The following is a 22,525-nucleotide window of genomic DNA, read 5'->3' on the forward strand; positions in this document are numbered from 1 at the left end:
CGGGCTTTTTGGAACGTTCTCCGGGATGAATTTATACCCCTACCCACGGAAGACATGTGGATGGAAATTGCAGAGAAATTCTGGAGTGTGTGTGATTTCCCCAACTGTTTGGGTGCGGTGGATGGAAAGCACATCCGCATTATCAAACCAGCAAGAACAGGATCTGAGTACTTCAACTACAAAAAAAATTTTTCTGTTGTGCTCATGGCAATAGCAGATGCGGACTGTCGCTTCATCGCCGTGCACATTGGAGCTTTTGGCCGTGGCAACGATTCCCAGACTTTCAAGAACTCTGATATGGGCCAACGTGTGTATGGCAAAAATTTTAATTTTACACTGCCACGACCTCTCCCCAACACTCAAGGCCCACTGATGCCATTTGTTATGGTTGGGGATGAGGCCTTTCAGATGTGTGAAAACCTACTGAAGCCATATTCCAGTCGGGACTTGAACCACACTAAAAGGATTTATAACTACAGACTGACCAGGGCCCGAAGAACAGTAGAGTGTACCTTTGGGATTCTAGTCTCAAAATGGTGCATTCTTGGGACAGACATTAACCTAAAAATTGAGACAGTCGATGAGGTTGTCAAAGCCTGTGTGGTTCTCCACAATTACATAATGGCTAAGGAGCGACCCAACATTGAACTGGATGAACCCAGTTGCAAACCCATTGCCAGATTACCAGCATCACCCGCTGAGGTCAACTGTTGAAGATGGCCACATGCGGGACCAATTTGCTGGGTATTTTGATTCTGATATTGGATGTGTGGCATGGCAAGACAATATTGTGTAAAATATCCTGTTGGGTTTGGGTCTGTACCAGTTATGTTTTAAATGTTACTAATATTTTTTGTTATCAAAACACGTAGTTTATTATCTTGACCAAGTCTCCTATGTATTACCTCTAAAAACCACTTAGGTTGCTAGTGGTAAGGTAGTTGACGTCATTGCGTCCTGATTCTGTTCTGCAGTATCTATTGGACGCAGACTGAAGAGACGATGGAGGTTTAATACAAAACAGATCTATACTCATCAAGTCAGGTGTCAGAAATAATGAATTTATGATGCACAAATAACAGCCTCATTAATTTACTATTTCTGACATGTCCAGGTGAGTATAGATATGCCTTGTATGACCTCCATCGTCTCTTCCGTTTGTGTGAAATAGATTACGTATACTGAACAAAAAAAAAATGGAGGCTATACACGGCAGTTCTCTACTTACCAGGTCAGGTGTAATAAATAATTATTTTTTTGAAACATGACCTGATTTGTGCAGGAAACAAAGAGCCTGTAAAAGCCTTTGGTGCAATGTTTGTAATGAAACCCAATAGCAAAAATGATTGTCCAACTCCTTTAATTCTCCTGCGACTTAATTCTGCTCTGCAATCCCTTTTTGAGATGGTATTAAAGGGGTAAATAATAATTTTTATATAGCGCCAACATATTCTACAGCGCTTAACAGTTTAATAGTTCATACACAACAATCATAAGCAACAACGTTAAAGATAAGACAATAATTAAAGCAAAATAAGAAGACCCTTATAATCTACAATGAGGTAGGGGGAGACACAAAGTACAGGTGCGTATTTACAATGATGGTCTAGCCATCTTGAGGGAGTGGGGGATAAAGGCTACATGAGCGGTCACCAGCCAGTATTTATGGTGGGGTTGGGTGCGGTGGAGTTTGATGGAGGGTTATTCTCAGATAGTGAAAGGGCCACACACACACAAAATGACTGATTAGGGAACATTATAGGCCGCTCTGAACAGATGTGTTTTGAGGGAGCGCCTACAACTGTGCATAGTTCTAATTTCTTGGGGTAGAACATTCCAGAGGTTTGGCGCAATACGGGAGAAGACTTGGAGCGGGAGGTACGGATTAGTGCAGAGGTTAGTTGAAAGTCGCTTGCAGAGCGTAACGAGCAGGTAGGCTGATAAACAGAAATGAGGGAGGAGATGACGGGGTGCCGCACTGTGGAGAGCTTTGTGGGTGAGAACAAGCAGTTGGAATTGGATCCTATAATGTATGGGCAGCCAGTGTAACGACTGGTGAAGAGCGGATGCATCAGAGTACCGTTTAGCCAGATGGACGACCCTGGCTGCTGCATTAAAGAAAGACTGGAGAGGGAATAGTCGAGTAAGTGGGAGGCCAATATGTCAAATTTACTTGTTCGGAGACCCACACCTATATTGAGAACAGGAGTACCCCTACTCACATAATGAGGGGCTGCTGAATAAAGACAAAAAATTAAAAGGCGAGATGGCCGTGTGCGCGCATAACTTTCTCCATTGACTTCTATGGGAGTTACAAAAAGATTGCTAAGTATTAAAGAATCCCTTCAAGTGTGTTCAAACAGGAATACATATAGTACAGAACCAACAGACTGCCATATTTATTTCATGTTCTTTTTTGTTAGCAGATCTAAAGTTCTTTAGAAAATTCTTCCCATGTGAGAGAGTTCCAGGAAAAATGGGCTCCACAGCTGTCATGTCAATTTCAGATTTCACAAGTTAACTCTATGCTCACACTATGGAGGGTGCTGACCCTGTGAAATGTAACACATAAAACATGGGCCTATGTACACTCATCTGTTTCACCTCCTGTACAACAGGGGAGCAAATGATAGAAGAAGGTATTAGAAAGGATCTGTCTCCTACACCCAGCGCTGACAGCCATACTATGGATACAGCCAAAGTTCACATCACAAGTTGAGTAGATATCAATACACACAACTAAGGCACAATCCTGCTCCTCTATTACCCAGAATATTTATATTCTTTAAGATATTCTAAAGAATGCAAATGCGCTGTATGTCGTTGGTGCGACTGACATCTACCGTCCAGATGAAACCATGCGGAACCCACCTGAAGAGGAAGAGTTGCAGGGAGGTTGAGTTTGGAAATAACATCTAGTCAGGTGCCATTGATAACTGGGCTCCCGAGTATAAAAGGTCTACATATTAAATCAGAGGAGGTCTTGGATCAGAGGAGCGAAGAGGAAGACTCTGCAGTCAGGGTGACAGGCCGCAGTAAGGAGTGTGCTCCAGTGGGCCATGGCACAGTCAGAGACAAGGCCGCAGTAAGGAGTGTGCACCAGTGGGCCGTGGCACAGTCAGACAGGACCCGAGCGGTACGGCTGGTTTCACACTAGCATTCGGCATGGCTGCGGATGGCAGTCATCTTCCTCCTTTAAGCCCCACCCACTGCTGCACCTCTTCCTTCAGCTCCGCTTACGTCTGCATGCGTCCTGCGTACCCTATCTAACATTGGGTACGCAGGTCATGCGGATGTATGCAGATTGATCCGCATGCGTCGTTTTATTATTGATGAATTTCTTTGATTTTAACTATGTTTTTTCTATTATTCTTTCTTATTATTTTTTAGCTATGTTGTCAGAGTTGGGTCGTTCATGTGAATTTGAGTGTGGTCCTTTGGACAAGATTTATTTACTATTATCCGCCTCCACAAGAAGAATGAGTCCTGGGATGAAGATTTTTTTAGCATTTGATATTATTGGAAACTGTAGCACTTTATCACTAAATTAATGAATTTTGTTATTATAAAAAAAAATAATTTTTTTTGTATTTTACATTATTACTACATGACATTATATTACTATGAATTTTGCACTATGTCACTTTATATGGATTATACCTTATTTGCTATGATCATTTTAAGTCGGAATTTGGCACAAGGTTCTCATGAATTTAGACATATCATAAAATGGAGATGCACTGTCACTTTAATGGGCATTTAAGTATACAGTATATCCCTTAATTCTTAATCATTCATATTCCTTTTTATGATGTGCATCACATATACACGTCCCTAGAACACTTATTTTAGTTGAATAGCACCATGTAATTTTTAGTATTTTTAATCATTATCCCACACGCTTTTTAAATCAGCTATCGGCGATTCTGGGGATGCCGCTCGGTAGTGCGCATGCGCGGCCGTCCCGACCTCCGTCACTTCCGGGAGACGATCTTACACTGACACGCAGACTGAGGCGTGCGTGTCATTGAGTGTCTCTAGGAAGCACGTTAGAGGAAGCGGGGGGACTCGATATGCGCTGCTCTAGCTGGCCGGCACCATTACTCGCTGATAGGCTGGCGCTCATATAAATACACGGCCGCCCCTCACTGTGACACGCCCCCAGAAGAAGCTGGTGGCGAAACGCGTGTCGGGGTGAGGGGACGCCAGGAGCACCATCGATACATCTGGTAACTATCAATTTCAAACACTATTACTATCTTACACTGGTAGATGAATTTGTTTGGCATGGATCACGATGGAGATAATGTGATCATTTATAGTGACATGTCTCCTGTGTACTTTGATGTTACCAAACACAGGGTTATCATCATCTTTTCCGGTATATTGCCTGACCATTTTTTACGGGTGTATAGAATAGGATTTATTGTTTTTTGGATTTCTTGTCTTCCAAAGGGGTCTTTACATGTATAATTATGTGCAAACACTAACACTATATACCATCAAATTGGTTGCTAAAATACATAGGAATTGGTTACATTTGGCTTTGACCCTCTTTGTGTTGATGACTTTATCATGATGTACTCTGGCGTCCCCTAGACGGCATGTTGCTTTTTTATTATTGTTGTGTATGGTCTTTATGGCATAATTAATAAAAATTAATTTTTATTATAATGATTGGGATCTCTTCCTTGTCCTATACATTCCTATGTCTTATGTTATTTTGATGAAGTGTCCTCAGTACAATTGAACGTACAGTACAGACCAAAAGTTTGGACACACCTCATTTAAAGATTTTTCTGTATTTTCATGACTATGAAAATTGAACATTCACACTGAAGGCATCAAAACTATGAATTAACACATATGGAATTATATACTTAAATAAGTGTGAAACAACTGAAATTATGTACTATATTCTAGGTTCTTCAAAGTAGCTACCTTTTGCTTTGATGACTGCTTTGCACACTCTTGGCATTCTCTTGATTAGCTTCAAGAGGTAGTCACTGGGAATGGTTTTCACTTCACAGGTGTGCCCTGTCAGGTTTAATAAGTGTGATTTCTTGCCTTATAAATGGGGTTGCGACCATCAGTTGTGTTGTGCAGAAGTCTGGTGGATAGTCCTACTGAATAGACTGTTAGAGTTTGTATTATGGCAAGAAAAAAGCAGCTAAGTAAAGAAAAACGAGTGGCCATCATTACTTTAAGAAATGAAGGTCAGTCAGTCTGAAAAATTGGGAAAACTTTGAAAGTGCCCCCAAGTGCAGGGGCAAAAACTATCAAGTGCTACAAAGAAACTGGCTCACATGAGGACCGCCCCAGGAAAGGAAGACCAAGAGTCACCTCTGCTTCTGAGGATAAGTTTATCCGAGTTACCAGCCTCAGAAATCGCAGGTTAACAGCAGCTCAGATTAGAGACCAGGTCAATGCCACACAGAGTTCTAGCAGTAGACACGTCTTTACAACAACTGTTAAGAGGAGACTTTGTGCAGCAGGCCTTCATGGTAAAAAAGCTTCTAGGAAACCACTGCTAAGGACAGGCAACAAGCAGAAGAGACTTGTTTGGGATAAAGAACACAAGGAATGGACATTAGACCAGTGGAAATCTGTGCTTTGGTCTAATGAGCCCTAATTTGAGATCTTTGGTTCCAACCACCATGTCTTTGTGCGACGCAGAAAAGATGAACGGATGGACTCTACATGCCTGGTTCCCACCGTGAAGCATGGAGGAGGAGGTGTGATGGCGTGGGGGTGCTTTGCTGGTAACACTGTTGGGGATTTATTCAAAATTGAAGGCATACTGAACCAGCATGGCTACCAAAGCATCTTGCAGTGGCATGCTATTCCATCCGGTTTGTGTTTAAGTTGGACCATCATTTATTTTTCAACAGGACAATGACCCCAAACACACCTCCAGGCTGTGTAAGGGCTATTTGACCAAGAAGGAGAGTGATGGGGTGCAACGCCAGATGACCTGGCCTCCACAGTCACCTGACCTGAACCCAATGGAGATGGTTTGGGGTGAGCTGGACCGCAGAGTGAAGGCAAAAGGGCCAACAAGTGCTAAGCATCTCTGGGAACTCCTTCAAGATTGTTGGAAGACCATTCCCAGTGATTACCTCTTGAAGCTCATCAAGAGAATGCCAAGAGTGTGCAAAGCAGTCATCAAAGCAAAAGGTGGCTACTTTGAAGAACCTAGAATATAAGACATATTTTCAGTTTCACACTTTTTTGTTAAGTATATAGTTCCACATGTGCTAATTCATAGTTTTGATGCCTTCAGTGTGAATGTGCAATTTTCATAGTCATGAAAATACAGAAAAATCTTTAAATGAGAAGGTGTGTCCAAACTTTTGGTCTGTACTGTATGTTGATTATAAAGGGGATGTCTGGTCAAAAGATATTGTTGGCCTATATATCGGGATAAGTAATCAATATCAAATTGGTGCCAGGTGTATGAACCTAAACAATTTAAAGATGTTCTACAGTTATTGGCAGCAACTGGTACACATCAAATGGAGCTACACAAGCAGGCTTGTTCAATGCATTTACATCTGACTGCCACCAGAGCTTACAACAGCGGATTAGTGGGGTGCTGGGTGTTGAATCCTCACCAGTTTGGTACCGATGACTTATCCACAGGATAGGTCATCAATAACTTGTGACAAGACAATGCATTCAAGGTCCTAAATTCTCCGCTGATTAAGAGACACTGATCAAAAAATTAAGAAAACACACAAATCAAACATTGGCTCTTGATGAACGAAAGAGTCAAGTTGCAAATGTTTAGTGATATAACTGGTGTAATTAATTGGTTGATGATTTTTGACTGAGAAGTCATTGTTTTCAGCTGAGAGTTTGAATCCAAAACTTGAAAATCAAAGCTAAAAATGTATCAACCAGAAACTGGCTACATAAGGTTGGGCATGGGGGCAGTGTTCTGCAACATAAGGAACCCAGGGCCAGCACAAGCATAAGGTCAGACTGAGAACCTAACACCAGTCTCAGCATCGTTGGCTTGATACTACACTGTGTGCAGAATTATTAGGCAAGTTGTATTTTGATCACATGATACTTTTTATACATGTTGTCCTACTCCAAGCTGTTCAGGCTTGAGAGCAAACTACCAATTAAGTAAATCAGGTGATGTGCATCTCTGTAATGAGGAGGGGTGTTGTATAATGACATCAAAACCCTATACAAGGTGTGCTTAATTATTAGGCAACTTCCTTTCCTTTGGCAAAATGGGTCAGAAGAGAGATTTGACGGGCTCTGAAAAGTCCAAAATTGTGAGATGTCTTGCAGAGGGATGCGTTTCATGGCAAATAGCCAACAGGGTCGCAAGAAGCATGTTGGGCAAAAAAGGCGCAAAATAACTGCCCATGAATTGAGAAAAATCAAGCGTGAAGCTGCCAAGATGCCATTTGCCACCAGTTTTGCCATATTTCAGAGCTGCAACGTTACTGGAGTAACAAAAAGCCCAAGGTGAGCGATACTCAGGGACACGGCCAAGGTAAGGAAGGCTGAAAAACGACCACCTTTGAACAAGAAACATAAGATAACACATCAAGACTTGGCCAAGAAATATCTTAAGACTGACTTTTCAAAGGTTTTATGGACTGATGAAATGAGTGACTCTTGATGGGCCAGAGGCTAGATCAGTAAAGGGCAGAGAGCTCAACTCCGACTCAGATGCCAGCAAGGTGGAGGTGGGGTACTGGTATGGGCTGGTATCATCAAATAGGAACCTGTGGGACCTTTTCGGGTTGAGGATGGAGTGACGCTCAACTCCCAGACCTACTGCCAGTTTCTGGAAGACAACTTCTTCAAGCAGTGGTACAAGTAGTCGGTATCGTTAACGAAAAACATGATTTTCATGCAGGACAATGCTCCATCAGATGCCTCCAACTACTCCACAGCGTGGCTGACCAGTAAAGGTCTCAAAGAAGAAAAAATAATGACATGGCCCCCTTGTTCACCTGATCTGAATCCCATAGAGAACCTGTGGTCCCTCATAAAATGTGAGATCCACAGGGAGGGAAAACAGTACACCTCTCGGAACAGTGTCTGGGAGGCTGTGGTGGCTGCTGCACGCAATGTTGGTCGTAAACAGATCAAGCAACTGACAGAATCTATGGATGGAAGGCTGTTAATTGTCATCATAAAGAAAGATGGCTATATTAGTCACTCTTTTTGGGGTTTTGCTTTTGCATGTCAGAAATGTTTATTTTTAAATGTTGTGCAGTTATATTGGTTTACCTGGTGAAAATAAACAAGTGAGATGGGAATATATTTGGCTACAAAGAAATATATATAATACCCGCGCTATAAGTCAATATGCATTTATAGGACACCACTACGATATTAATTACCTGTTGAATAGGGAGAAGCTGTATAACGTTGAGCACTGGAGGTACATCAAATAGGTGTGTGCTGACTCAAACTGTGTGAAGGTACAACTTGTGTCCAGAGAAAGTTTCATTGTTAATAGAAATAGGATAATAAAATAGTAGAATGATACTTAGCTTCTTTTTCCTCAGTGGTCAGCTTATGAGAAAGTCCTGAGCGCGCTGTCTCGGCCGGTGACAGGCGCTCGTTCGATAAGCAGTGTAGGGCTCGTTGCGGAGTGCTGTGCTGAGCAGCAGCTACCAGGACATGCGTGACGTTTGGGTCACGTGACTCACCCGGTCACGTGGTGCCCCTGCGTGTAGTACGGAGCGCTGTAGGAGCCAATAACAAACGCGTTTCGGAATAACAACGGATTCCTTCATCAGGGTTGGCTCCCCTGCGTCATAGGGCTTTTAATACCCATCGTTCATCATGGCCATAATAGTCAATATTAGTCAAATGCAAACAGTTCAACTTCGTTGTTTAAACCCTTGGGTTTAAGGGTATCCAGTTCAAAGATATAAGGTGTTGCTTCTCTGGACATCTGTTTTATATAGTCCTCATTGCGCCAGTCCTTCTTGACCACCTTAATGCCTGTTACTTTAACCCCTTGTAGAGACCCCCATGGCAAACTGAAAAATGTTTAGACCGAGGATGTTCATCATATTTGTTTTTTTATATTGCGTAGGTGTTCATTGATTCTTTTGCATAGGGGGCGTTTGGTACGTCCCACATACATTTTTCTACAGAGGCATTCGTTCACATATATTACTCCCTGTGTGGTGCATGTGATAAAATCTGTAATTTGTATATGTGTTCCATTCTGGGATGACACAAATTTCTGTTTTGACAAATGAAGTGACTTGCACATTTTGCATTTTTGACATGGGAAAAAAACCTTTTATTAGTTGTTTAAAGGGTCCTACATGTTTATCTGACGGAGCAGAGTTTTGTATTGTAGGGGCAATGATGGTGCCCATATTCCGTGCTTTCCTAAAGACAAAACTTGGGTGGTCTGGTAATTTATCCCCAATCACTTTGTCATCTTTTAAAAGGACCCAAAGTTTATTAACAATTCTTTTAAGTAGTTTGATATTTGAATTATATTGGGTGATAATTGGAATGGACACCAAATTTACTTTCTTTACATGATCCTTAGTAATCTTTTTCAGATCACATAGAAGTCGCTCCCTAGGGATGTCACCAACGTTATCACGTGTTTCTAATAGGTGCTTATGGTTGTAGCGCTTATATTTTTTATATGGGAAGGAGATGAAGATTCTCTAAACCAGTTTTTAATAGACAAATAAAAATGATTTTTATCTTCAGTTTTCTGCTATCACTAACAAACAGAATATACACTTCCTGGACCTAAATATTTTTATTGATAAGGGCAAAATTCACACTTACACATATGTCAAACCTACAGATTTAAACAGTTTTATTTCAATGGGCAGTTGCCATCTACCAAGATGGCTACTTAATGTCCGACGTAGCCAATTCATGAGATCAAACCGTAATTGTTCTAACGATTTAGACTAAGGAAACTGGTACCCTTATTGAAAAATTTCTGAATAAGGGCTACAACCATAAGCACCTATTAGAAACACGTGATAACGTTAGAGACATCCCTAGGGAGCAACTTCTATGTGATTTATGGCTATATGTGGTTTAGGGCTATACTTGCAGCTGACTTCATGCACCTACATTAGCGCTGCTACATGTTTCATGTTTTTTTCTCGGGAATATATTTGGTTTTTATTAAGTTGCCTAATAATTCTGCACAGTAATAGTTACCTCAACAAACAGATATCCTCCTAAGATAGCCAAATCTAAAAAAAACCCAATCAAACTTCCAAAAATATTAAGCTTTGTCATTTATGAGATTTTTTGGGTTGATTGAGAACATAGTTGTTGATCAATAATAAAAATAATCCTCTAAAATACAACTTGCCTAATAATTCTGCACACAGTGTATACTGGGAGAGGCTGCAAACCTTCATGCAATATCACATATGGCTGTGCCATCCAGGAGGAGCAAAATTGCCTCTGCAGTTTCAATGGGCTACGGGTCTCACAATATGTAGAGACAAGGATACTAGCAAAATGAAAAGGTCAATAATGGGGATGAGGAGAGTAATAGTCTGTGGCAGCCAGACATGTTTTTAGGATTGACGTGCTGTTCCCTCTCTCTAGTGTAACTGTTGTCACTTTCACTGTCAGGAAAACCAAACAACCACTTCTTCTAACTGAACAGATTGCTATCCTTCAAGCTTAACTGGCTTGGGGTTATACGGTGATGTGCAAGTGCTCAACCTCATGCTATTCAGCAGTGCACCTTTATAGTGGCTGGAGTGCTGTTTTGCCAATACATAGCATGAAATCTAATGATTAACTCCTGGATACGAACAACCACCAATAGAAGGAACTTAGAAACTTTCTACAATTTACAAGCGGAAGAGAATAATAAAATGGTGAGCAGAAGACGCCCTCTAGTTGTGACTGCAGGCAGCGAGCAAGAGCTATGGTGTAAGAATGGACCTGTTAGCACCCCCGACATGTCTACTGTAGTGAATACTTGAACAATTCTACACCAACATTTCATATAATTCTGCACTCTGCCATTCCTCCTAGAAATCAGCATGAATACATTTGAAAACTGGGTGTTACCATTGAACTTGTCAAAGAAGCGTTTCCCTACATTCTAATACCGTCAGCACTGATTGACGCTCTGACAGTACCCAATCGAGTCTGATCCAAGGGATTTTCATTTCAGATCATTTCTGCCCTGGCTGCAGTTTGTTAAAACATAGCAAACTACACTAAGTTCACTGCTGATCAATATAGTGTGATATCTCCAAACAGAAATCTCAAACTTTCACAGACTAATCCAATTGGAGTGATAAATAAAATAAAATTTTTAAATTATACACAAAAATATATTACTATATTTTTTATTTACAATTAACCCCGTAATCACAAATGCAGATATGGTGTTGGTAATGTCATAGGGGAAAATCTCATTGCAGTTATGTTTTGTCTAACTATCCACCCTAAAAGGTGTCAAATATAACCTGGTGTTAATTATAATAGCAGCAGCAGGCACAACTCAAATGGTATCAAGTCCCTATTTATTGCTACTACTAGGACAGTTGTATTAGAACAGTGTGATCATAAACTATCGCACTGAAGAATTTTAGCTGGATATCGATGCTAGCTACCTAGCGATAACTGCTAGCCCAAGAAATGAGGAAACGTGTAGGGCTTGAATACATGTCTGCATGCAGTGAGGGAGATTAGCCCTGCTAGCTAGTTATAAAAGTGTGCAGCTAGTTCCCCAGGATCTTGGAAATAGGAGCTAAAAAGCAATAAGAACCATAATGGTAAATATAGTGTATTAGCGCTATATCTGATAGCTTCCAATACATCTGTCCTTTCATTAACTAATACTTCTGTCCTAGTATTAGCAATAAATAGGGACTTGATACCATTGAACAGTGCCTGTTGCTGCCATTATAATTATTCCCCAGGTCACAGTGGGGAATAAAGTATTTAGTCAGCCACCAACTGTGCAAGTTCTCCCACTTAAAGGATGAGAGAAGCCTGTAATTGACATCATAGATAGACCACAACTATGAGAGTCAAAATGAGAAAACAAATCCAGAAAATCACCTTGTCTGATTGGCAAGATTTATTTTACAAATTATGGTGGAAAATAAGTATTTGGTCATCTAAAAACATGCAAGATTTCTGGCTCTCACAGACCTGTAACTTCTTCTTTAAAGGGAACCTGTCACCTGAATTTGGCGGGACCAGTTTTGGGTCATATGGGCGGGGTTTTCGGGTGTTTGATTCACCCTTTCCTTACCCGCTGGCTGCATGCTGGCCGCAATATTGGATTGAAGTTCATTCTCTGTCCTCTGGAGTACAAGCAATATTGCCTTGCGCAGGCGTGTACTCCGGAGGACAGAGAATGAACTTCAATCCAATATTGCGGCCAGCATGCAGCCAGCGGGTAAGGAAAGGGTGAATCAAACACCAGAAAACCCCGCCCATATGACCCAAAACTGGTCCCGCCAAATTCAGGTGACAGGTTCCCTTTAAGAGGCTCCTCTGTCCTCCACTCATTACATGTAGTAATAGCACCTGTTTGAACTTGTTATCAGTATCAAAGACACCTGTCCACAACCTCAAACAGTCACACTCCGACAGCTCTTTGGTCTTCACCATAGTGGAGTTTGAAGGACACCAGAAACAAAATTGTAGCCCTGCACTAGGCTGGGAAGACTAAATCTGCAATAAGCAAGCAACTTGGTGTGATGAAATCAACTGTGGGAGCAATAATAAGAAAATGGAAGACATACAAGACCATTGATAATCTCCCTCGATCTGGGGTTCCACGCAAGATCTCACCCCGTGGGGTCAAGATAATCACAAGAGCGGTGAGCAAAATACCAGAACCACATGGGGGGAACTAGTGAATGACCTGCATAGAGCTGGGACCACCGTAACAAAAGTTACCATCAGTAACACACTACGCCACCAGGGACTCAGATCCTGCAGTGCCAGAAATGTCCCCCTGCTTAAGCCAGTACATGTCCGGTTCCATCTGAAGTTTGCTAGAGAGCATTTGGATTATCCAGAAGAGTATTGGAAGAATGTCATATGGTCTGATGAGACCAAAGTAGAACTGTTTGGTAGAAACAAAACTCATCATGTTTGGAGGAGACAGAATGCTGGGTTGCATCAAAAGAACACCATACCTACTGTGAAGCATGGGGGTGGTAACATCATGCTTTTGTGCTGTTTCTCTGCAAAGAAACCAGGACGACTGATCCGTATACATAAAAGAATGAATGGGGCCATGTATCGTGAGATTTTGAGTGCAAACCTCCTTCCATCAGTTAGTTCATTGAAGATGAAATGTGGATGGGTCTTTGAGCATGACAATGATCCCAAGCACACTGCCAGGGCAACGAAGGAGTGGCTTTGTAAGAAGCATATGAAGGTCCTGGAGTGGCCTAGCGAGTCACCAGATCTCAACCCCATAGAAAACATTTGGAGGGAGTTGAAAGTCCATGTTGCCCAGCAACAGGCCCAAAACATCACTGCTCTAGAGGAGATCTGCATGGAGGAATGAGCCAACATACCACCAACAGTGTGTGCCAAACTTGTCAAGACTTTCAGAAAATGTTTGACCTCTGTCACTGCCAACAAAGGATATATAAGAAAATATTGAGATGAACTTTTGTTAATTACCAAATACTTATTTTCCACGATAATTTGCAAAATAATTCTTGCCAAATCAGACGAGGCGATTTCCTGGATTTGTTTTCACATTTTGACTTGCACAATTGGTGGCTGACTGAATACTTTTTTTCCCCCACTGTATATTTGACACCTGTTTAGGGTGGATAGACAGATCAATCATAAATGTTTCTCAATGAGATTTTCCCCCATTACATTTCCAACACCATATTTTGTGCTCTGTGATCACGGAGCGAATTTTAAATCTGAAATAATAAAGTAATATAATGTTAATTAAAAGTTTTATATATCACTCCAATTGGATCAGTCTGTGAAAGTTTCAAACTGCACGGTACTCACCTTTCCCAGGTCCACTAGCGAGTCTCTGCTCCCGATGTACGGTGTTGGCTGCTGTGCGTACGTTAGCTCAGCAGCCAGTCAGTGAGCTCTGTGGCTCTGAAGGGGAGCGTTCTATCTACACTGGCAAAACCACTGAGGTCACTGATCGGCTGCCATGCTGGTAAGGTAACATCAGTGCCACAGTCAATGCTAGACTCCTGGAGCAGCGGCAGACACTTGCTGGAAGACCTGGGTTGAGAACAGTGTGATTTGTTAGATTTTAAACTGCAGCCGGGGACCAACGTTATCTGAACGGGGACAACCCCTTTAAGGCTATGTCTGTATATCCACAAAGCCAATTACAGACATTTAACAACTTGCCGACTGCTCAACGTTTTAGAATATTGAGGCATTTTATAATGTCGTCACAGAATCAGCTGCGGCACAGAAATCATAGAACGTTAGAGTTGGAAGGGACCTCCAGTGTCTTCGTGTCCAACCCCCTGCTCAATGCAGGAGTCACTAAACCATCTCAGACAGATGTCTGTCCAGCCTCTGTTTGAAGACTTCCACTGAAGGAGAAATCATGGCTTTCCTTTATTTAGCTCTACATTTTCCCTCGTTATTGGCAAAAATACAAATCTAAAAGTTACACAAAAATTAGGCTCTAGAAATCAAGATAAAAATAAAGAAAAGATTTGAACAAATGAACAAGAAAAAAAAAAAAATCTTTAGAGCTAAATGTGCTTGGTCATGAAAAATTAATATGGACACCTCGAAGGGAGTAGTTTTTATTTAGTTTAAATGCATACATTTTTTTGCTAAAAACATTTTTTGTAGTTAGGTTTCATTTTTCATTACAGATTTTCACAGGTTATCTTCTATAGCCTGTGTGTTGCATTGAAGGCTATAGAATGAGAAAAGAGTCAACCAGTGTGCTTGTTCTGACAGGTGAATTTAGAACGCTTATCTTATATTATACTTTTATTCCTACCTTTTCTCAGTTGATTTAGGACTACATGAAAGCGGAGTTTAACTCTGGACTTACCGTATATCTTCTGACCGACCGTATGTGTGGGTGCAACCAGTTTTGGGTTCGTGTATACAATCTTCTATATAGTGCCCAACAGTGCCATGCTGTATGGCAACATGGCACTTTGGTAAGAGGAATGATAATGTTCATTTGTAAAATTCGAGAGGAACTGCACCAAACAGAGAAATGATGCTCCAAAGTGTTAACTCACTAGAACAGAAAAGCCTGAAGAGCTGACAGGTCCTCTTTTGTGATACAGACAGGGCAATGAAAAAAAGAGCAGCTTGGGTATGACCACAGACAGGAAAGGACACATTATGACAAACCCTTGGTCACTAGCATTAACATAATACACAATTGGTGGGCGCAGTTCATGAATTTAGCCCCAAATAAAGACCATGTTTGATTATCTTCAATCTTTTTTTTCGAGTTATTATAGCAAAAAGTCACAGGAGTTCCAAAATGGTGCAAATATTACACCAAAATAACTATAGGACATAAAATCAATCTACGGAAAATATTTGTAAAAGATGAATCAAGCCAAAACATCTGGAAATCCTACACTACACTTCCACATCGGCAGGCTGAGAAAAACCCCAGGCAACCACATACAAAAAAAGACTTTAAAAAAGGCACAAAAAAATTAAGACAAAAAGGTACACTGCAATAATGAATTGGGCTTTTAGGGGCTTTAAACTGTACCTAATGTTACTCACTCCAGAACACTACTTCCCATTGCTACAGATTTGGTAACAAAAAAGGACATCAGCCAACTGCTCAGAACACAACTCTATGTGAAAATTCACCAAAGGTGAAGCATCACTTTGGCACAGACTGAAAGCTGGAGGTCAAACAGTAAAGGACTTGTCAACTTTCCAAAATGAGAGTAATTCTGTGACACAATCATCTCGGTGCACATACCCTGGTAAATCCAGCAGATATAAGCGGCATTATCGACGTTTCATCTCGATCACTTTGTCTTCAGTGGCAGGACATGGAAAATAAAAGGGAAAAGCGTTAGTAGAATAAGCATTATCTGTCATATAGCCACTGTGCCAACATCATTAATCTTGGGAGCTGAATACATGTCACTTAACATGTAAATATTACTATCTCCGGCTTGTTCCAACTAGGATGCAATATTAAAGCAATTTAGGGCCTGGCTCATGGGTGATCTTTAAAGGGAACCTAACAATTATGCTGCCCAAACCACTGGCAGCGTGAATCTGAGCCTGGCGGTACGATTGTAGCCCTAGCATTTCAGAGAGAATATACTTTAATAATCCATCCAGAACCCATAGCTTGAGTAAGCAAGTGCTGTCAATCAAACTACGGGGAAGAGCAGACGAATGGATCACCGAGTCCTTGGCCACGCCAGGAGTGCACTGAAAACCCCCTCACTTGTACATAGAAACCATTTTATTACATATGCAACGAAAATAGTGAAAGTTTTACAACAGGTAGGATTCTTATTGGGGCTAAGTCTATAAGGGGCTATAGAGCTGTAGAAAGGGTTTGAGTTTTGGGGGGTGACAGACTTTCTTTAACTTTCAAAACACTGTACATACGAAATACATAAGATATCATAGAAGTATAAATGCATGATAGAAACAAACATGATAAAGAGGAGCTTACTGACAGTGACTACCTGGTACTGGACAATACGTGGCATTATATATATATATATATATATATATATATAAAAGGGGCACTGAATGATAACAGGTTAATAAAAAGAAAAACAAAATGAGTATAATTTACCTCTGCTGGATAAAAACAATGCAGAGGTGTCAAATAACAGCAATGCAAAAACATGTAATTCTGGTTGCTTGAAATGAATCATTTTTTAGGGCTCGTACACGTGACCGTACTATCAGTCAGAGTGTTCTCCAGCAAACCATCGGCTAGCAGTCGAACCAGTGTTATCCTATGGGTCGTGCACCTGTCCCGATTTATTTAGGGAACGTGCACATGGTCAGTTATCGGCAGAGCTCTGGACGCAGTACATGTCCGCTACGTCCAAAGCGCTGCCGGCTTTTGAACGCAGATGATTCAGCATGCGTTCATTGAACCGTGCGGAATCACCGAGCCCAATATATTGTATGGGTGACATTTATCTTGTGGAGACTCGTGTCTCCGCAAGATAAATAGACATGAGGCAGTCTGGAAAGACGTGCAGCATGTCAGTCTCCGCAGGTGCCGATGCTCAAAGTGGGCATGAGATTTCTTGAAATCTCATCCACTGTGATGTAACATCTGGACGCTGTGGGTTGGATGCTGCGGATGTACGCCGCGTCCAACCCGCAGCGTTTACGGACTGTGGGAACATACCCTTGCTCGTACACAGTTAATCGCAACATGCATGATTTGCAGCTGATATTCAGATCGCATTCAGTCATCCAAGTCAAGGAGTCCATGGTAAATAAAAAATTTGAACCGCAATCGGATGACATCGGAGTGCAGTGCGATTTTCACGAACTCACAGAATGGAGAAAATGGAAAAAATTATTTCCATCTTCTTCTGACAGCATTCGGATGAGAGAAAACGCTGTTCTTTAGCCTACAACCAACAAATATCTCTATAGAGCCAGATGACCAGTGGGTTCCAATCTGGACTTTTCCAAACATATCCATGGGTTCAGTGATGGTCAATGGAGCGAATCTGTATTCTTTCAGATGAGGCCGTGGTCTCCTAAGATGACGTGCTATAGAACAGAGGTGTCAAACGGCATTCCTCGAGGGCCGCCAACAGGTCATGTTTTCAGGAATTCCTTAGCATTCCACAAGGTGCTGGAATCATCCTGTGCAGGTGATTAAATTATCACCTGTGCAACACAAGGAAATCCTGAAAACATGACCTGTTGGCGGCCCTCAAGGAATGCAGTTTGACACCTCTGCTATAGAATGTCCAATCTGTATCGTGATGGAGCCATGGTCTGGCAGCCATCCTGTAGAGTATTCCTGGATTGTGGTTTTGTAAAAAGTCCCTGGTTCTTTGGATTTCTGGATCCCTTGGCTGTGTCTGGATGTTTGGATGACGATGTAAATTGTTACGCAGGCGCATATCCTCTATTTATAGTTCACAACTGCTCTTCAACCTATTATTCATAGGTCAAGGAGAAGGGGTGATTAGACTAACTCACATTTTTGATTATTTAATTTATTTGCATAGTTTTTACTCCTCTGTTTTGCAAGTCAACAAACTACATGGCCTTGCACAATGTGTAATCAACATATCAGCAAACATTGTTCAATGACCCTGCATCACGGTCTTGCAAAGATAGCAGACAGTAAGTTGAAGGAGCCAATATAAGAGTAAAACATTAGCCTTACAAAATATCAAAAATCAGCATTTAAGACTCCTATGACAACAGTGTATGGTTCCTGACCAACTGAAGAACAAATGCATAAATTAAAAAGTAAACATACAGCTAAAAGTCTATTCCTACTGGCTTGCTGAAAATAGACATCTGGTTAATTGACATAAAATTCCTTGTCGTCACAGAGGTGTAGTTCGTGGTTGGAGTTGGTGTTTTGAGTTTGTTCAGGAGATTGTTGCTTGGAGTTTTGTCTGTGTGCACATCCTCATCCTCTCCTGGTTTTTCCTTCCTTTAACTCCCATGTCCCACTGTTTGCCATGTGTATTTTGCATGGTTGGTAATTTCACTTATCCCCGTCTGTATTCCCTTGTTTGTCTGGTTAGTATGTCCCTATACACTTCAGTGTCCCACTTACCTAGGTGGGGCGAGGGGACAGATCAGGGTAGATAAAGGAGCATAGCCAGGCACGAGAACCTGGTGCCTCAACCTTCAGAAGCAATGTAGGGGACAGAGATAGATTAGAGTGCCCCTATGTCTAGGAACCTGGTTAGCACCCATAGTCCCAACCCCATCGTGACATATGCTGGATCTGAATCCCATCTGTTTTTGGTCCTTAAGTTTTTACTATCTGTATGTCATCCTTAATTGTGTTCACAATGATTATTTTTTGCACTGATCCATCCACTTGAATATGCAAGTTCCGTGCGCAAAATGAAAAAAAAAAAAAAAAAAAAAAAATCGTAGGATACGTCCGTTCTTTATCCGGACAATAGAATATAAAAGGTCAATCTGTAGAGAAAAACACTGACCGTGAACGTACAACAAACACGGTCATGTGAACAAAGCCTAAAAGTGCATAAGCTATATACATATCTGGAAAGAAAATGAGAATTATCTTAATGCTCTTTTAACAACACGGAATATCACTTTCATGGTCTCCTATTCTAAAAAAAAATATTTACTTTGAGTATTCACTTTTCAACACACATATCTTTAAAACAGATATATTAAAGGACATGCATGTCAAAAACCACATTGGCTGTTTACATAAGAAATAGTTAATGTATATGGGGAAAGTATGCCCAAATGTGATATGAACAAAGTCTGGAAAAGTGACCATTCTACCATATCACCAATGAGGGAAAAAAGAGAATGTTGCACATATGAAGCATTTTCATATAAAAGATAATTCTTATCTTATGATAACTCATTGTGTAGTGAACTATAACAAACAAGAATTTTTGTAGTGACTGAGCTACAAAAATCCATCATACTCATGAAAGCAAATTGTAGACCAACAGTCTGGAGTAGCAACAATACTGTCCATTGGCCAAGGTAATAAAGTTATCCTATCAATGTGCTAAAAAGGCACAGTAAGGCTGCATTCACACATCTGTACGAGTGCTACCACAATTTGATTTCTCAGGTGTCATCCCGGTTGATTCAGTTTCTTACTACTAAGTTTCTACTCATTCCTTTTATCTTACTGAAGCAGGAAGACTGTCTGAACTTTTTTTTGTCTACTGACTCTTAAGGTACCGTCAAATTTAGCGACGCTGCAGCGATCTAGACAACGATGCCGATCGCTGCAGCGTCGCTGTGTGGTCGCTGGAGAGCTGTCACACAGAAAGCTCTCCAGCGACCAACGATGCCGAAGTCCCCGGGTAACCAGGGTAAACATCGGGTTACTAAGCGCAGGGCCGCGCTTAGTAACCCGATGTTTACCCTGGTTACCAGTGTAAATGTAAAAAAAAAAAAACACTACATACTTACATTCCGGTGTCTGTCGGGTCCCCCGGCGTTCTGCTTCCCTGCACTGTGTAAGCGCCGGCCCTAAAGCAGAGCGGTGACGTCACCGCTGTGCTCTGCTTTACGGCCGGCCGGCGCTGACACAGTGCAGGGAAGCAGAACGCCAGGGGACGCGACAGACACCGGAATGTAAGTATGTAGTGTTTGGGTTTTTTTTACATTTACACTGGTAACCAGGGTAAATATCGGGTTACTAAGCGCGGCCCTGCGCTTAGTAACCCTATGTTTACCCTGGTTACCAGTGAAGACATCGCTGAATCGGCGTCACACACGCCGACTCAGCGATGTCTGCGGGAGATCCAGCGACGAAATAAGGTGCTGGCCTTCTAGCTCCGACCAACGATGTCACAGCAGGATCCTGATCGCTGCTGCGGAGCAAACACAACGATATCGCTATCCAGGACGCTGCAACGTCACGGATCGCTAGCGATATCGTTGTTAAGTTGTTCAGTGTGAAGGTACCTTTAATGGATAAGTTAAAGACGGATGAAATTCTAATGGCAGACTTTGTATTTCAGAATTCCATCTGTGTGGCCATCTGTGTTACACGGATCCCTATAGATTTTAATGGCAATGTCTGATCTGCAGAATGTAAGAGCATAGGACCTGATCTGAGTTATACGGACCAGAGACATGGATCAGTTTAAAAAAATGTGTATAAGATCACTGAAATTCTATTGATCAGTGTGCTGTCTGAGGAAAAAAGACAGCACTTGAACGTGTGAATCTAGGCCACATTCACATGTTCAGTATTTGGCCAGTGTTTTACCACAGTATCTGTAAGCCAAAACCAGGAGTGGGTGATAAATACAGAAGTGGTGACATATTTAGTATACTTTTCTTCTGATTGTTCCACTCCTGATTTTGGCTTACAAATACTGATGTAAAATACTGTCTAGAGATGGGCGAAACCGAACATTAAAGTTTGGCGTCCGTATCAAACACCTACTGTTCGGGCACGGACACCGAACATGGACTTCACCCGGAAATCCGTTTTACTGTTCGGGTTCGGCCCTCAGAACACTGGGTGTTTGCATGACAGCGCGGCAAACACCACTTCTGATCGGCAGTAAAATCATGACTGCCGGTCAGACACCCGCGGTTCCCACGCTGTCAAATTACTGCATGAGCCCACAGCTATGATCGGAGTTATAAAGTTTACCTCCATCAACATAAAACTTAGCACTCAACTTGGGATGCTTGAACAGAAGAATTTATTTTGCAGTATACTCAAAACCTTTTGGTTCAACATGAACCTTCTTCAGTTACGTATACGGAATTCATGTGATGAATGAGCCCGGAAGTCAGCGGGCCAAAATAAATCTATGAAGGGGGAAACACAGCCGTGGTATGCGGAGAGAGGTACTTTAGGAGAACGTGGTGTAGGCGTGCATACCGCCAGACGTGGAGTCTTCCGGAACTAGTCCCCCAATTACCACTAACCCCAAATGCATTTCAGCTAATTGTTTGGGCCTACACAGTAAGTTCATTTCGTCCGCCCCACACCTCACATGCGGTTGAAACCTTCGTGATGTTTGTACAAAATTCCTTTCACACGTTGCGACATGACATTGAAAGAGGGGCTCTGTTCTACCCATCCAATCTTACATTGGAGGAACGGCATGCTCTAACGGCCTTGCAGGAGGACAATTCAATAATTATAAAACCGGCGGATAAAGTGGGCGCTTTGGTGGTAATGGACAAATCTCTCTACCTGGCGGAAATCACGCGACAATTAAGTGACCGGTCAGTCTCCTGTCCCCTCAATAAGTACCAGTCTTATAACATCAGAAATCGAGGTGATCCTTCACAAATATTCAAACAAAGCCCTAAGCGCACTACAAAGGTGTACACAAAATAGTATGGGGTGCAAATAAGTGATAAATCAAATGAATAATGAGAGAAAAAGCATCACTCTAAATATGCACGCCACATACCCCTGATGAAGCCCTATCAGTGAGGGCGACACGCGTGGGGCTGCACTGGGCCTTGTCCTCTCCACCTTCTTTCCTGTGGATCTGCTTTTGGGTTGCTACCTCGCACTGGGTAACTTGGCCTCAGCATTTTCTGGGGTCTTTCATTATGTATTGCTGCATCTCCTCACCATATTCATGGTGACGTTGGGACTTATGTTGGAGTCCATTTGGCCACTGTTATTTGCTAGATAGTTTGGTGTATTTTTATCCCATGAGCCACGTAGGTGCAGTTTTTTGCCATCTAGGTATTGGCTTGTTATGTTGCTCAGTGTGTTACTATCATGGTTGCTAGGGGCTTTATATTGCTAGCCTGAAGAACTGTTTTCTGGCTTGCTTCTATTAACCCTTTTGCCTATAGCTGCACAGGCCTGCATTTTGTTGGGTATTCACTCTTATACTCAGATTTATATGAT

The 22,525-nt window shown here is 41.7% G+C and overlaps 1 protein-coding gene across 11 annotated transcripts in view; it reads right to left on the bottom strand.

The window, feature by feature from the left end:
• Positions 1–22,525, bottom strand: part of LOC143775481 (high affinity cAMP-specific and IBMX-insensitive 3',5'-cyclic phosphodiesterase 8A-like) — a 534,058-nt gene that overhangs the window by 109,759 nt on the left and 401,774 nt on the right. For all 11 annotated transcript variants that reach the window (XM_077263662.1, XM_077263660.1, XM_077263664.1 and 8 more), the window contains one exon: positions 15,929–15,986. In XM_077263662.1, the coding sequence (XP_077119777.1) occupies positions 15,929–15,986 (58 nt within the window). The remainder of the gene's footprint in view (positions 1–15,928; positions 15,987–22,525) is intronic.

Source organism: Ranitomeya variabilis, chromosome 5 (genome assembly GCF_051348905.1).
Source record: "Ranitomeya variabilis isolate aRanVar5 chromosome 5, aRanVar5.hap1, whole genome shotgun sequence".
Taxonomy (NCBI): Eukaryota; Metazoa; Chordata; class Amphibia; order Anura; family Dendrobatidae; genus Ranitomeya; species Ranitomeya variabilis.